This window comes from Lacerta agilis, chromosome 7 (assembly GCF_009819535.1).
Source record: "Lacerta agilis isolate rLacAgi1 chromosome 7, rLacAgi1.pri, whole genome shotgun sequence".
NCBI lineage: Eukaryota > Metazoa > Chordata > Lepidosauria > Squamata > Lacertidae > Lacerta > Lacerta agilis.
In genome coordinates, this window is record NC_046318.1 from 73795764 (window position 1) to 73813135 (window position 17372).

A 17372-nucleotide genomic window follows, 5' to 3' on the forward strand; every position below is an offset into this window, starting at 1 on the left:
CACACACACACACACACAAATAATATATTTAGCTTTGTGTGAAAATGACTAATTAATAGCACTAACCCACCCTGCCACCGCCCCGGTTTCCAAGAGGAGGACAGTCAGCAAGATTGAAGAAGCCGAACCAGCTGGAACAAATTAACTGGTGAAAGCAAGAAAACACAGCTGACGTGTGTGTTCGGTCTGGAGTCAGAGAGATTCCTTTATGTAAACATTACGCCTCTGTAGCCCTCCCTGTGTTAGTCACTGCCCTTTGTGTAAATCCTTCCAGAAAGGGGGGGGGCATACTAGGGTCTACCCCCCCCCCCGCCAGCCACGATCTGGTATTTTCAACCGTGTAGCAGTCTGTGCAAATGTTGATGCCTACTGAACTGACCCAAAGGGAGGAAAACCATGTTGTGCTATTAAAATTGTTCCGTCTGCAGAACTGTTTCTTCTTGTTGGAAAGATTGGTGCCCGTCCCTGGTGTGTGTGCTGTTTTTGGGGTTGTCTCGACCCTCCAGAGCAGATTTGTGGGTGGTGCATAGGGGGGAGAGGAGTTGTGGAATCCCTGTTGCACAATTATTATTTATTAAATTTGTTTGTTGCCTTCCGTTCTATGCTCCTGGGGTGGTCCGCAACTATCAGAACTCCTTGCACTGGCTTCTACTGGAGGGGCAACTTAAGTCGAACCCTGGACCTCTTTCTCGCTAAATAGTGGCCATCTGGCAAGCTTATTATTACAGCTTTAGAGAGCTGTTTAGAACAGTTTGCATGCGTGCGCGAAACTCATTCCCAGTCTAAATCAGGGACTCTTGCTTCTTTTCATTTAGAATCAAAACACCAAGAGACTTAGCTCAGTTGGCAGAGTACGAGACTCTCGAGCTCAGGGTCGTGGGTTCGAGCCCCACATTGGGCAAAAGATTCCTGCGTTGCAGGGGGTTGGACTAGATGACCCACGTGGTCCCTTCCAACTCTAATTCCGCGATTCCATTGTGAATCTCCCATGTCTCATTGATCTATGCCTAGGGATGAGGAATTTGAGTTCTTGGGACTCTTCCCAGGCCATATTTCTCACCAGCTGCACTGTGAGTGTTTTTGCTTGGCTCGAATGTGTCCTTGATCTCTTATTACTGCTTCTTGCTTGCTTGGGGGTAGGCTAGACAAGGATTTGTGTCACTGTGTGTAGCAACAAGCCTGCTGTACGAAGGTAAAATTAATTAGAAGGGAGTGGGCCCGGTGATTTGGGCCCTAATTTGCTTTAAGGTCTTCTCCTTATGGAGATTTCTGTTTCTTTGAGTGGAGATATTGGCTGTGTCCAAATATCATAATCAAGGTTTATTATGACAGGAAGGAAGACCCTAGTCTTCCCTTAGGGGTCATGTGTTCCCCTCTCCTCTGGCAGTGCGGTCGCAGGGAGGAGATAGGGAGCTTTTGCTTCCGCATTCAATTTAACCCCAGTTCAGTGTTGTATCCAAACCTTAAAATGTGGTTAGTAAACCATGGTCTGAGATTAACTTGTTTTAACCAAACCATAGTTAAGACTTAACCAGGGTTAGTTGAGTTTGCACAGTACAGCAAGTTGTGGCTAATAAACCCCCCTGAAGAGAGCTTCTGAACTGTTCCTCGTGGCAGTGCTAGACAACGGGAATGGGGGAGGCTAGGTTTCTGGTAAATAATGGTTCTATTATATAGCAAAATCCATTTTTTAAAAAAATAAACACCTGAAATCTGTGAATACAGTCGTACGTTGGATCCTGAACGCCTTGGTACTCAGACGTTTTGGCTCCCGAACGCCGCAAACCTGGAAGTGACTATTCCGGTTTGTGAATGTTCTTTGGAACCCAAACATCTGACGGGCTTCCATGGCTTCCGATTGGCTGCAGGAGCTTCCTGCAGCCAATCGGAAGCCGTGCTTTGGTTTCCGAACGTTTTGGAAGTCGAACGGACTTCTGGAACGGATTCCATTCGACTTCCAAGGTACGATTGTACCGCCCTGTGTGGCTAAGTTATAACAGGCTTACTCATACACTTTGTCTTACTCTTGTTTAGAAGCATTCTTATTCTCACCTATCTTTGCATGAATAAATGTGACAGTTGAATTGTTGCTCGTCTCGCAGATCAGGTAGAGGTCCCTTTTGACTTTGTCCTCATTCTGGTTCTGCCAGTGACTCATTTTCGTGCCCTCAAGGGAAGTCGCTTAATATTCTCCATGCCTCTGTTTCCTATCTGAAAAGATCAGAACCCTCCCTTTTTACCTGTGGTTTCCTTAACGCTTGCTAGAATTCTGTGGGTTCCTGTATGTGCATTCAATTTAATTCGAGGGTTCTTCCTGCCAGATTCTAGCACCTGATTAAACACTGTATGCTTGAAGTGCTCCTGTTAGTAAGCACTATTCAGTTAACACAGAGAGAACCAACTTCTAAATTTTCATTCGCCCCTTATTATGAATAATAATATTTATTAGTTATAAAATGCCTCTTAAAAAAACAAGAGCAATTATTCTCCTGATTCTTGCTGTCCCTGGAGGCAGTTGGTCCAATAATATATATGTGAAATCCGCGCAGAAGCTTATTGGAGGAGTTCAGACAACCTGCCTCATGCATTAAGAAGAAGAAGAAGAGTTTGGATTTGATATCCCGCTTTATCACTACCCGAAGGAGTCTCAAAGTGGCTAACATTCTCCTTTCCCTTCCTCCCCCCCCCAACAAACACTCTGTGAGGTGAGTGGGGCTGAGAGACTTCAAAGAAGTGTGACTAGCCCAAGGTCACCCAGCAGCTGCATGAGGAGGAGAGGGGACGCGAACCCGGTCCCCCAGATTACGAGTCTACCGCTCTTAACCACTACACCACACCGACTTAAAACAAGGCGCTTCCCATTTTGTGTTGTTACGGGAAACAGCCGTAGCCGTAACTCGGTGGCACAAGGGACGTGGTGGCGCTGTGGTCTAAACCACTGAGCCTCTTGGGTTTGCCGGTCAGAAAGTCGGTGGTTCGAATCCGCACGACGGGGTGAGCTCCCATTGCTCTGTCCCAGCTCCTGCCAACCTAGCAGTTCGAAAGCACACCAGTGCAAGTAAATAAATAGGTACAGCTGCAGCGGGAAGGTAAATGGCATTTCCGTGCGCTCTGGCTTGCGTCCTATTGCGCCAGAAGTGGTTTAGTCATGCTGGCCACATGACCCAGAAAGCTGTCTGTGGACAAACACCGGCTCCCTCGGCCTGAAAAGCAAGATGAGCGCCACAACCCCATAGTTGCCTTAGACTGGACTTAACCGCCAAGGGTTCATTTACCTTTAGCTTAGCAGTGCCAGTACATCTGCCTTGCATGCAGAAAGTCCCAGTAGCAATTCTCAGAATTTCCAGGCAGGGGCTGTGAAACCCCCTTGCCTGAAATCCTCAATTGCTGCTAGTAATGAACTTACAAATGCAAAACTTCCTGCAGAAAATAAAGCAATGGAAAAGGTTTTCGTTTATAGAGTTGCCAGGAAGGGCTAGATAGGTGTGCATGAAACTTCTGCCTGTTGGTTTAGCTCCGCTTTCTTCCCTCTTTGTATCTGACAGAAAGGGACAGGTCAGGCTCTGGCGAAGGACAGTTTTTCCTCTGTCCCAGCTTGGCTTCTGTGTTCAGTAAGTGTTCAGTATTAGGTTGCTTTTGGGTTGTCTTCTCACTTTTCTGCCACACGATGGTGCACTTTCCATCCTCCTGTGTCCAAAACAGCCATAATTAGTTACCTGTTGCTGCTGTAAAAGATAAATTAATCATATTCTTGAAGCATTCCCCTGCTTTTCCTGCCCTGTACTAAGAAAAGGCCAGCTGGTCAATTAAACGTAGTGGTCAACATAGATGCTGCTTCCAGATTCTTACGTCGGATGGGATGAACGGTCAGAAGTGGAAGTTCTGAGAGTCCCGTAAATGCAAAGATTTTAAACATTTAGAATGCTACCCATCTGTGTTGCTCCGCACTGGTAAAAAAAAAATTAAAATTAAAATTTGAGTATGTAAACATATATGCATAGCATGGGAGAACAGTAAACAATAACTGCTTGTAGCATGAAAAAGGGTATTAAAAGTTATTTCTTGTGATGCTCCTCTTGGGACACATTTCTGCACCTGCCTGTTTACTGCACAATAACATGTCCTCCCCCCCCGCCCCCCCGCATTTCTATCTCTTAAGGCTTGTGTTTCACCTTGGGCAGTAGTACATATTCCCACAGTGCATTTGAGGGTGGCGTTTCAGCAGCCCACTGTGTGCATTTGCTGGTATGGCTGTAACTTTTGCCTATCCACACTGAGAGCCAGTGTGGTGTAGTGGTTAAGAGCGGTGGACTCGTAATCTGGGGAACCGGGTTCGCGTCCCCTCTCCTCCACATGCAGCTGCTGGGTGACCTTGGGCTAGTCACACTTTTGTGAAGTCTTTCAGCCCCACTCACCTCACAGAGTGTTTGTTGTGGGGGGAGGAAGGGAAAGGAGAATGTGAGCCGCTTTGAGACTCATTCGGGTAGTGATAAAGCGGGATATCAAATCCAAACTCTTCTTCTATCCGTTCATGCACGCATGTCAACAAATGCTCCCACAGTTGGATGAAGTGTGCTGCTGCGGTACTGCCCCGCACCCTGAACTTACGAAATGAGTGTATTTAGTTGGTGGGGGGGGTAGCCAGTGTAGTGCCCCCCACTGGTATTCGCTGGACTACAACTCCCATCATCCCTATTAGCCATGCAGGTTGGGTCTGATGGGATTTGGAGTCCAGCAGCATCTGCCAGGCATTTCCTTGGCTGTCCCTTTATTACACCAATGCCGCAGCAGAAAGTGCAAAATGAAAGTGCATGCAAACTTTCCGAGAACGAGTACTGTATCAGCTGTCCTCCTGCCAACCCATAATTTACTTCCCTGGCCCTGCCTTTTACCCTGGGGGATGGGGGAGGCGGCAGTGATATTACCACGGCTTTCCCGTTCTTCGGACTCCAGCGATGCTTTGCCAGATACCATTGTGCTGCATGCGGGTTTATGCCGGATTAAAGGAGATGAATAAGGAAATGGATAAAGCCTAATGCGCCGAGGTGCTTAGCTTTGCATTCAGGAGTACGTTCCCCTGTTGCTAAAAAAAAACCTGCCCTTGTTTTAATTATAACTCCATTCCCTTCTGCAACGAGGCGCGGGTGTGCCGTGAGATAATACAAAGGACCTACTTCACCAAACTCATTAGTTTTTCGAGGCATCTCACGGGTAAAAACTTGACCTTGTTAAATCTGAATCAGGCTTTCTGTGACAGTATGTGGGAGTAATACTTCATCCAGTCTTATTAGTTTCAAGGCTACTTGGGAGCAGTAATGCATAATGGGGGAGATAGGTGCCTGATAGGGAGATTTCCCCAGCCTCCTTGGCCTGGAGGGTGTTGGTTGGCCTCTGCTAGGAAGACGCCAGAGAAGCGGACACGGGGCAATGGATTCAAAATACAAGAAAGAAGATTCCACCTAAACATTAGGAAGAACTTCCTGACAGTGAGAGCTGTTCGACAGTGGAATTTGCTGCCAAGGAGTGTGGTGGAGTTTCCTTCTTTGGAGGTCTTTAAGCGGAGGCTTGACAGCCATCTGTCAGGAATGCTTTGATGGTGTTTCCTGCTTGGCAGGGGGTTGGACTGGATGGCCCTTGTGGTCTCTTCCAATTCTATGATTCTATGATTCTATGGTCAATGGATAACTTCTTTTTCTCGATCTCATTTGTGCATGGACTGGATGCCTGTGAGGGTATGGTTAGGACCCTAGGCGGTGTTGACCTGACTGTAATCAGTCTGGAAAAGGAGCATTGTAGGGCTGGGTGATATATCAAAACAGTCATACCCTGGGTTGCACACTGTAATGTCTCTGAGGAAACCCTGGACTTCGGCAATGAGGAAACAACGCTGCCAAAGCAGTCTTTACTAAGCTGCAGCCATTGTTTATTAGACGATCATACACAGCGACGGGATCCCCCACAAGGAGGGAGTAAAACACTAAAATGAATGCATGGGAGGGGAACAGATTACAACTTAAATACCTGTATCCCAGCTAATAGGATTCAGGTGTACACAATAAGATTCCACACTTAAAGGCACTTACATCACACCTCCCTTTTACACTGAAGTTAAGGAAAAGTCAAAATTACAATAGATGATGAGAAAGTAATATATGAAATAGGTGAAATAGTAATGCACCCTACAGGGGTAATAGCTATACAGGAAGCAACAAAACAAGACATACAGTTACAGGAGGTGGCATCTTTAATATCACGTGGATGGCCACCGCATTTAAGAGATGTACCATCAGCAGCAAAAGCATTTTGGGCCGTGAAGGACTTGCTGCGCTGTCAGGATGGTGTGCTATATGTTGATGAAAGGGTAGTTATTCCCGTATCTCAAAGACACATACATCACAGCACGCTCCGTGTTGCGTACGTTTGGGTTGCGTACTCCGCTAACGCGGAAGTGCAACACGGAGCGCGGACGCTTCTGCGCAGTCCGCACATGCGCAGAAGCGTTCTGCACAGTTTGCGCATGCGTGGAAGCACCGCCCAGGTTGCGCACTGTTCGGGGTGCAAATGGCACCCCGGAACGAATTGAGTGCGCAACCCAAGGTACCACTGTATACCGTATTTTTTCATGTATTAGACGAGGTTTTTTGACTCAAGAATCATGTCAAAAAACTGGGGTCGTCCTATACATGGATAGTGGCATGGGGGGGGGAAGCTGTGCGCTGCCAGCCAGCTGGTTGGCGGGTGCGCAATTTCCCCCCCCCCCATGTTGCTGTGGGAGGCGCGTGCTCTAGGGAGCATTTCCTGCAGCTGCATGGAGGGGAAGCTGCATGCCGCCAGCCAGCTGATTGGCGGCCCACGCTCTAGGGAGCTTCCCGCCCGCAGTGGCGTGGGGGGAGTGGCTGCCCACTTTGCCAACCCTCTGCAATGGCCCTGCTGGGGTCATAGCGCGTGTGCAATTTCCCCTTTAAAAAGCTCAACAACTTTGGGCCATCTCCCTTCATTTTCTTTAAATTTAGTCCCCCGAAATGGGGGCCGTCTTGTACATGGGGGTGTCTTATACATGGAAAAATACGGTGTTGCCCAAAACTGGTTTGAAGTGTTATATTGTAATATTGGTTTCATAATTTTAGACCTGGCAATATATCGTGGATCCTGGTGCGTGTGTCTGTGTGCTATGCAAAAATCACAATGCGGGGAAAACTGCAAAGTCGGCCGATGTCTCCTGTGATATATCTGTATAATCACAATGTTTAGTTGGTGATGGATCACGATGTTGAAAACCTGATATTGCCCATCCCTAGATCATATCTTAGCGGTAGAACACATGGCATGTATGCAGAAAGTCTCAGGTTCAATCTCTGGCATCCCCAGTTTTAAAAAGTCCAAGTAGCAGATGATTGGAAAGATGGTGTGTCTGAGACACTGAAGACTGCCAGTCACAGTAGACAGTTCTGGGCTGGGAGTACAGCCAGGGTTTGACCTGGTATAAGGGCAGGTTCCTGGGAAGCTGGTGGAACATCAAGGCAATCAATGGGGAGTCTGAGAGAAGCTTTGTCCCTGCCTGATGGTCAGTAAATCACACAGTTCAGAGCTGGAGCTAAATCTTTATTAGAAAGAACACAATCTTCACAGACTTGGCTGGGTTTCAGGACTAATGAGCATAACAGCTCATGCCCTGTAGGTCCTACAAAATGAAAAAGGTTGCTGAGACTATAAGTCCCCGACTCCCCACAGCCACCTGTCTTCTCTTTTCCAGGGCTTCTTTCAAGTAATAGGAGACTGTGCCTGTTTGAAGCTAACTTCTCCTTTGCGCTTTTCATGCCCCTTCTGGTTCTGGGAGACAAGTGGTGAGGGGAGCTTACGGTAGGAGGCAGAGACAGCTGCGACTCTTCACCAGCCAGACTCATGACTCTTGGCCTCCCTCATCCATTTCTCCTCCTTCATTCTTCTGCCTCTGATTCTTCTTTCTGTCACAGACTCTCTGAACTCATGGAGCCCTGTCACCCCCCTTCAGCTTCCAACACCTCCTCTTTCAAGTCTTTTACCTGTGATCATTGTCCCACCACTATCTTCGGGGCTCTGAATCTTCTTCCCTTGGTGGTTCCCCAGCTGGTTTCTCCCACCATTCATCTGCATCCAACCAGTTCATGACCAGTTCCTCAGACCGAGAAGCCAGATGATTGTTGGACCATTATACAACCAAGTGGAATCCTGTTGGGATGGCCAACAGGCTGACCTTCAGATGTTGTTGGACTACAACTCCCATTGGCCACAGCCAGCACTGCCACTAGTCAGAGATGATGGGATTTGTAGTTCAGCAATACCTGGAGGGCACCACCATGGCTGGCCTTGGTCTTGGATAATAGAAGCTGTTCCATGCCGAGAAAACCAAGCGATGCTGGGTTATCCTATCCCATGGCTATGCCCCAGATTTTTCTTGCAGTAGCACTGCTGGTTGAAGGAACAGCGGCTGGTCTTTAGAAAGAGATGAGAATGGATGTTGGCTTGGAAAATGCTTCTTCGCAATGTTCCCTCTTCTCTCCTGCTTGCACAGAAGAGTGGCCAAGAAACTCTAGGGGCTTTAAAAATAAAACATGAAGGGCCTTTGTTTTAATTGTGCATCTGTGCCCCATGGGTTTGCGAGCTTAGGCCCCTGTTTAGAAAACAGAATAAAGCAGAAAATACACTATATCTTCTGATGGGGCGTAAAGCGAACTTAACACTGTTAAAACTCAGATGAAAGCAATACTAAACATCTCCTAACGACCAAAGGGTGCTGTTGTTATGAAATGGTTTATAATTAACCTCTATAAGTCTTATTTAATTGTGTTGCGAGAGACCTAAAGCAGGTTTTTAATCGGTTATTACGCAGCCCAGCGAGATAAATAAAACAAATGGTTCGATGAGTGGGCCATAACTCTTAAGGAAAATGATGTTCGCAGAGGATGGGAGCTCGCTTCAGGTGTCCGAAGGGAGCAAGCAAAACCGGGCCTCAGCCAAGGATCGGATGCGGCAGGCAGATTTGCATAATGTTCTCACTTACTGGTTAAGCTCTCCTTAAACCAAACTGTTTTGAAGGAAAGCCTTGCTTTGCAACAGGTTTAAGTGGGGGACTTTGACCCTGGTGCAAAGTAAGTGAGGGTCAGATAGACCAGAGAGTCAGGTGAGGCCAGAGCAGGGGCCGGCAAGGTTTACCTCGCCTGGGCCGGTTCACTCCAGCGGAGATCCCTCTGTGGGCCGGATTGCGCGTGTGCATCCTGCGATTTCCGGCATCTGCGCAGCCACGATTTCCAGCGTCTGCGCATATACAGACATGATTTCCGGTGCCGCGGAAGTGAGCCCCCCGCGCCACGCTGCTCCGGTTTAGTGCAGGGACTCGCTAAGCAGGCAGCTTGGTTCGGGGGCGGCTCGGGGCCGGTTAAACGACCCCCGTGGGCCGCTTGTGGCCCATGGGCCTTAGGTTGCCTACCCCTGGGCCAGAGAGTCTTCTGGAGGAATTGGCTTGGACGGAAAAGTTGTCTTAAGGCCTGGGGTGTCTTCATTGACTTGTAAGTTCAGCTGATGGTTGTCAGGCCAGTCCTCTGACCTAGAGGGCACCTTCGACCCACAGAGCCTACTCTGTGCGACCAGAGTGTTGGTGATACAAAAGGCAGGATTATTTCAGCTCAGTGGAATAGCAATGGCTTTGCGTGGCGCAGGGGCACATCTTCAATTCGCAACGTTGTCAGTTAAAATAGGTCTGCAAGAGGGCCTGGGGAGGACCCCTGTCTCAGGGAGCTACTGCCAGTCAGAATGCACAGTAGTGGATTGAACGCTGTGATCCATTGTAAGCATACGTCCGTTTACCGTATGTAGAACTTGCTATCAGTTTTTAATCATGCCCTGGCAGCTGTTCTCGGCGTGATAATAGCCAGCTGAAATCGGTAGCCACAATCAAGAGTGCCTGCCAGATTATGTGCAAACATCTGGGTAACATTGGAAAAAACCGACTATGAATCTACAAATATGGGGGAGTTCGAAAGCGGGTGGTAGCCGCGGCTGCTGCAATACTCAGATGCTTGTTTATACCAGCCGGCCTCCCCCCCCCCCCCCCGAGAAACCTAGAAACTTTAGTTTTGGGATAGGAACTTGGGGAAGCAATAAGCTGCTTTGTACTATATCAGGCCATTTGTTCATCTTGCCTAGCATCGCATACTCTGACTGACAGCGGCTCTCTAGAAATCATTTACAAGGGACTGAGCACCCTTGCTGAACCAAAATTCCCATTTATTTTTTTTTGGCAGCTAAAATGGAAGTAGGAAACAGCAGCTATAAAGTTTCCCCATAATGTGTAGCAGTGCCCATAAAGCTGCTTTAATCCTGCCCCAAAGATACGATCCTTCCCACTCCAGTTCCTGCTACAGATTTACCAATATAATCCGGATTAGTTTATGGCACAAATCAGTGGGCATAAGAGCCAGGTTTAGCTGATGCTTTAAATCCTCTTTTTAAAACTGTAGTGAAGTTGGCAAAACTTGGCCAGCTCTCTGCTGCCTTTTAACCGTCTAGTGTGCTCCTTTTTCTAGGAGTGTAGAAAGTTCTTGTGGAATTCTCTTTCCCTTCTTAGAGTTCAGCAGGTGTTGCCCACACACGCCCAGGAAAAACTTAGTACCGTATTTTTCGCTCCATAGGGCGCACCGGACCATAGGGCACACCTCGTTTTTAGAGGAGGAAACAAGGGAATTTTTTTTCTGGTTTTCCTCCTCTAAAAGCCCTGTTTTTTTTAGGATCAGCTAAAAGTTTTGCAGCTTTTTTTGCAAAGGGAAAAGCCCCCCTCCCCTTTTAGGATCAGCTAAAAGTTTTGCAGCTTTTTTTGCAAAGGAAAAAGCCCTGTTTTTTTGAGGATCAGCTGAAACTGGTGCAGCTTCTTTTTGCAAAGAGGAAAAGCCCCGTTTTTATGGGGTTCAACTCACATTTCTGCAGCTTCTAAAGGAAAGGGAGCCTTTTCTACAGTTTCCAGACAGATAATCTAATCAGCCAGTCACATTTCGCTGGGGAAACAAACAACCTCCCTCTGCAGCACATTCAACAATGGAGGCCTGGGCAAGAGGGCGGGGCTGAAAGGGATCCGGAACTCTTCTTTCTCTCCCGATCTCTTGATGATCAGCTGCTGAGCGGGGTCCTTTCAACACCCCCTTTTCTCTTTGTAAAATAAAAAGCATGATCCTCTTTTGGCCCCTGAGCAATTCGGCTCCAGGCACCACTACTCGCTCCATAAGACGCAGAGATATTTTCCCTTATTTTTTAGGAGGAAAAAAGTGTGTCTTATGGAGCGAAAAATACAGTATATTGTGCAAATTTGTGCATTAATAATTTTTTTTAAAAAGAGCTTAGCTTCTCAGTCTGCTTAACTGCCAAACCAAATTCCATGTTCGATTGCACACTGCTGCAATGGAATAGCTACTACAGCCGTGCAGCTTTGTTTATGCAAAACTGCCAGTGCCTATTACAAATAATAATTGTCAGTGTTTCTAAAGCAAAACAAGCGACACGGATCGATTCCCTTCCTCCCACCTCCTCTTGCATTCTGCGCATGAGAACCCTGGTAAATTTAGGATCCATATTGCGTAAAGTTTGTTCTTTCTAAAAAGTACTGCTAGTACATTAGGTTCTGTACAGTAAGTGCAAATACAGATTGATCTTTTGATAGGCCACACCACAGACACCTAGAAATTAGAAAACCAGAAATGCTCTGGTGAGCATCATTTTGAAATTTTGTGGCTGGAATGTTGACACCGGAAGAATGCAGCGTAAGAGGCAATTATTTAATATTCTTCTTGTCTCAGTTGGGTTCTGCCTGTTTGTTTGCTCCTATATCTTGAGGATCTGCAGCAATTAAGCTGTTGTTTGATATGCTGAAGGGGTTTCAGGCAAGACTTCTCTCTCTCTCTCTCTCTCTCTCTCTCTCTCTCTCTCTCTCATATGAGAATCGTAGGTCACTGTTGAGTGGCGACTGCTTCATCTATTTCTCCTTTTGTATGATTTCAGAGATGTAGGACAGGCGAAGTTTTGTGTACGCTGCAGCTGTGATTCATTTGGGCCACGGGGAGGAGGGTGCCGGTTGCTTGCTACACAAATCTTCCTTGTGATTCATGAAGAGCAATGCATGTCAGCCTTGTAGGAGGTGCATTCACCTGACGAGGGTGGAGAGTTGCTTCCTAAAGGAGAAATGAGCTAAATGCCAAAAGTGCATTGGTTAGCGGCAGGGTGGGGTTAGGCGAGACGCACAAGGGCTGCTGGGGAGAAGGTGCTATCTTTTACCTGTCCTGACACTGCTGCTAGCCAGTTTGGGGGTAACTGCAAATTCCAGTATTATAAGAATGAGGGTCGAAAAGGGATCTCTCTCTCTCTCTCTCTCTCTCTCTCTCTCACACACACACACACACACACACACACACACGAACTCTGGATTTGAAGATTGAACAAATACTGGCTTATAAAAGATAGAATAGTTGGATTCTAAAGAATGAATACCATACGTAGCTGCAGAGAGAAGTCATTTTATTCTATCTTGCCTTTCTTTAGTTTTTCTTCTTTTCTTTCTCTCTTGCTTTCTCCTTCTTTAGATTTCTCCTTCCTTCCTTCCTTCCTTCCTTCCTTCCTTCCTTCCTTCCTTCCTTCCTTCCTTCCAACTTTGCTCAGTATATTATAAATGGGTATGTATTTCTGTATATCTTTGAATAAGTATCAACATTATTATTACTACAGTGGTACCTCAGGTTACAGACGCTTCAGGTTACAGACTCTGCTAACCCAGAAATAGTACCTCGGGTTAAGAACTTTGCTTCAGGATGAGAACAGAAATCGTGCGGCGCTGGCAGCGGGAGGCCCCATTAGCTAAAGTGGTACGTCAGGTTAAGAACAGTTTCAGGTTAAGAACGGACCCCCACAACGAATTAAGTTCTTAACTTGAGGTACCACTGTATTATTATTTGAAAGGGGATCTCTTTCTGCATTTCGCTTGTGGTTCTGTGAGTGGCATGAAGTTATAAGTTAGTCTGGTTTGCCGGATTCAGACATTCAAACAAACCATACATTTGTGAAACACACCATGGTTTAATGCAGGCAGTCCTCGTTTTGAGTGGAGGTTATGGTTCGGACCCCCCACATGCGTAAGCCCGTTCCGCCCCTGGCAGCTACTTCCGGGTTGAGCACTGTGCTTGCCTGTGCAATCGTACATCATTCAAACGCACCTAAGTTGGTTGTTGCCTGCACTTTGTGTGAATGTGGAAATGCTGAGGCTTGATTCCTAGGCCTTCTGCAATCAGAGCTGTTGCTCCACCACCGAGCTGAAACTCTTCCTCATAGTGTCCTCTAATTTTCTGGCATGAACCAGCCACCTGGACCTACACTTTGGGCCCACTGCCGTTTCCATAATGCAACCCCACCTAGAACGCATTTGCGGTAGTCAAATCTGGCAGCTGAGGCCAGGTCTGTTTTTCTGCAGTTCCTTTTTCTCTCTGAGAGGTACGATAGCAGCTGAAGAGCATGGCCTTCCAAGGTCAACATTATGCAAGTGGGGATTGCAGCAAAAACTAAACGCGGGTTGCTCAAGCGCATGAGGTAGTGTATTTCTGCATTTGGCATGGGCTGTTCACATAAGCCATCATCATCATTTGCCCCATAGACTTGTCAGGAAGGAATTGGCAGGGATCTAACATCATGGCCAGAAGAGGGCTTGCCGCTGCTGTCACACAACTTGTGTGTTTTGCTGAGGAAGGAGGTTGCACAACTGGCAGAGAGGTTAACTCTGGACTTTTGCACCATGTGCACATCCTTTCCGCGAAAAGCGATGCAGCAGATTTCATGTTGCGATGAAGAAAAGGGCAATTGGGGAGAAAGGTAAAAAGTCAAGATGGGAAGTTGGGCTGGGGAAACCCAGCCAGATGGGCGGGGTATAAATAATAAATTATTGTTATTATCATTATCATCATTAGATGGATTCTTAAAAGATAGAATATACTGCCTTTGGGGGGGGATGTGAGGAGTGAGCTGAAAGGGTTACACTCAGCTCCAAGCTGCGTCCAGCCCACAGGATGTGACGTTCTGTTGTCTGTATATGTTTTAGTACTGCTGCATTTCCCAGTCTTCTCCGTACATACCCAAAGACCTCATTGAGCTCAACCGCTCTCCCATGGCATCATGCCATCTCTGGGCTTCCTCTTGAGGCAACTGTTGAACCTTCTCAGGGCTCTTTGGTTCACACTGAACCAAACAAGCACTCATGCTAGTGGCCGTGAACCTTTCAGGTAGAATCCCTTCAGTGGACCGTGCAGACTGCTGTGATACCACCATAGGTTTCCCGTTTGCCTCACAGGATTCTGCCTGTACGTCCTCGACTGCAAAGGGGATAAAAACACAAATCTTTTGGGTTGCTAATTTCTGTGGGCAAGGCATAGCTTCTTGTTGGGGTACTTCCAGCTCCAAGCACATCTCCCATTTTTTTTTCCCTGTGGGTTAGAAAAAGCTGACTCAGGTTTTGATGTTGGAACGCTGGCATTTATAAGAATGGGGACTAATTATAGTCTAAAGCGTAGTTCGACAAGAGAGGGCATTTGTGTTTCTATTAAATATTTCTCAGGCAATGTGATGAGTCACTAAATATAGCTTCTGCACAAAATACCCTGATTGCCTAATGACTAGGTGTTGGTAACTGAAATTACACACAGACACACACTCTTTCCCCCTCTCTCACCGTCTTTCTTGCATAAAAAAAAAATCTGGGAAGTGTCTCTCTGAGTAATGCATTAGTTGAGGTTGCCCAAGAACTGCAGAGTGACTTTTGATTGCAAAAGCTGTAAAAACATAACTCAACGTTTGAAGAACCTGGAAAACATCTGTCACGTTGTATGACAAAATGTTTCTTCGGTATGTACGTTGACAAAGCTGAAGTGGGAAAGTGTTTGAAGGGTATAAATAAGATACTCTCGGTGGTGGTGGGCAGGAAAACAACAAATATTTTGGAACAAAACCATTATGTCAAACACAAATCCATGTTCCTTTCATAACAGATGGCAAATGTTTATGGAATATCTAAATGGTTCAGACTGTGGCAGGAATCCACCCAGCACTCATGGGAAAGCGTGGTGTGATCTCTTCAGAGTAATCAAACGAAACACATGCTATGACAAATGTCCGTCATTTTATCGTTCGTTGACTGCTGTAGCAATTGTTTCGTCAAAATTTATCTTCTGTTCCATGAAAATAAATAAAAAACGGTTATTTAGAATAAAACGGTTGTGGGAAACCAATGTGCTGTGGCGGTTAGAGAACTGAGGAGACGTGAGTTCAAACCCAGTTGGCAATGAAGTTTACCGGGCTAGTCCCTCTCAGCCCAGCCTACCTGGCACGGTTGTTGGGAGGATGAAATGGGGAGGAGGGTTTTAAAAGAGAGAGGGCCATATGTGGAGAACCCCTCATCCCACTTTAACCACTTGGTAAATTTATTTGGTGCCTCCCCACTAAGCGAGGAGAAATGTAAAAATATCCCCACCGCCCAGCAAAGTCATACAACTAGTCTAGCAAGTGATTGACATGCAGAGTGTCAAGTGAGCTGCCGGTAAATGGTTATCTGTATCCATGCAGAGTTGACGGCGATAATACTCTGGTGTTACCACCCTGAAGTGCAAAATATCTGCTAGCTTTGGAAAGTCGTCTTCTTCTTCTTCTTCTTCTTCTTGTTTTTCTTCTTCTTCTTCTTTTTCTTCTTCTTTTCTTCCCACTCATGAGGCCTGTACATCCTTCGTTTTAAATGTATGGTTAGAGCATAGGTAGGCAAACTAAGGCCCGGGGGCTCGATCCGGCCCAATCGCCTTCTCACTCTGGCCCGCGGACGGTCTGGGAATCAGCGCGTTTTTACATCGAGTAGAATGTGTGCTTTTATTTAAAATGCATCTCTGGGTTATTTGTGGGGCCTAGGAATTCGTTCATTTTTTCCTTCAAAATATAGTCCGTCCCCCCACAAGGTCTGAGGGACAGCGGAATGGCCCCCTGCTGAAAAAGATTGCTGAACCCTGGGTTAGAGTTTTAGACTGCAGCACAGCACTTGGAGAACTGCCGCCTTAATGGATCTACCTGTTGAAATCAATTTATTCTTTTCAGCTTTTTTCTTCCACCTCTCAAGTGATTCTTCTTCTTCCTCTCATCCTGTCTCTGTTGTTAGTCTGACTCCTTTAGAGCCATGAGCTCACTTGTCTGGAAGAACAAATGCCTCTATCTATCTATCTATCTATCTATCTATTTTAAAATACACAAAATAAATCGTTTATTTTGCAGACGACATGAAAGAGGTTGACGAAATGGAAAGAGTGATGTTGGAATACGCTGCAATGAGCAGAGAAATGAACCACTATATGGAAGCAGTTGAAGACACGGTGAATCAGGTAAGCGATAACCGTCGTGTTACATGTGGAACAAGTTGTATGACCCCGACATGGGCACACTGATTTGGAAGGTATTCCGACATACTGGATAAAACTGAAGCTTGGCAGTACAGAAGCTGCTTTATTGGCTCATCTAGCTCAGTATTTCCTTCACTGACCACCAGCGACTCTGGGGCTTCAGACAGGGGACATTCCCCGGAAATGCTGGGGGTTGAAGGTTGTGAGGTGAAGCAATTTTTGGGTGGATTTTAGTAGACACGTTCAGCTGACTTGTGAAAGATATGCAAGTCACTGTGAGATAATCTGCCAGTTCCTGGAGTTCAAGTATTTTTTTCCCTCTCTCCTGCCTCAAATAACCCTTTACCCCCGTGCTACTTATAAAACAATAAACATGTCCAATGAAAATGAAGGATTGTCAGTAATTCATACAGTTGCGTGGCTTTGAAAGCCGAGCTGTTGTTGACTTAAGCTGCTGTTGGAGCGAAACAGCAGGTGAACTGTACCAACATCCTCTTTTGATTGATTCAGCAACCCGCTGAGTAAGAAGTGAGCCATTGGATTACTGTGATGTTTCCAGCAACGGACTGTGGGAAACCCTTTGTTGGATCAGGAGTGGAAACTCCCTTCTGTGAGACATTTATCTCACCTGTAAAATGACTTACCTTGCGCTACTTCTCCTTTCCAGTACGTTTGAACTACTGTATTTCTCTCTCTCTCTCTCCCACTTCCAAGTTAACCAACACCCTTTTAAAGACCAAGAACATAAACAATGATGCCATTATTTGGCTTAGCTTTTAGGAAGAAAGCAAAAGACCAGATCCTCTTTTATATAAAGCGTTACCAAAGCGAAGCAAGCCGTAACAGGCAAGTAGAGAGGGGTTGTTGTTGTGTGTGTAATTGGTCTGTCCAATGGCAAAGAACAAACAAAACTTATTTCCTTATATCCACTTTCCT

General features: G+C 46.3%; 1 protein-coding gene across 2 annotated transcripts in view; it reads left to right on the forward strand.

Annotated features, from left to right (window-relative positions):
* NSMCE2 (NSE2 (MMS21) homolog, SMC5-SMC6 complex SUMO ligase) overlaps positions 1–17372 on the forward strand; it is a 76297-nt gene that overhangs the window by 6155 nt on the left and 52770 nt on the right. For both annotated transcript variants that reach the window (XM_033155843.1, XM_033155844.1), the window contains exon 3: positions 16312–16418. In XM_033155843.1, coding sequence (XP_033011734.1) covers positions 16312–16418 — 107 coding nt within the window. The remainder of the gene's footprint in view (positions 1–16311; positions 16419–17372) is intronic.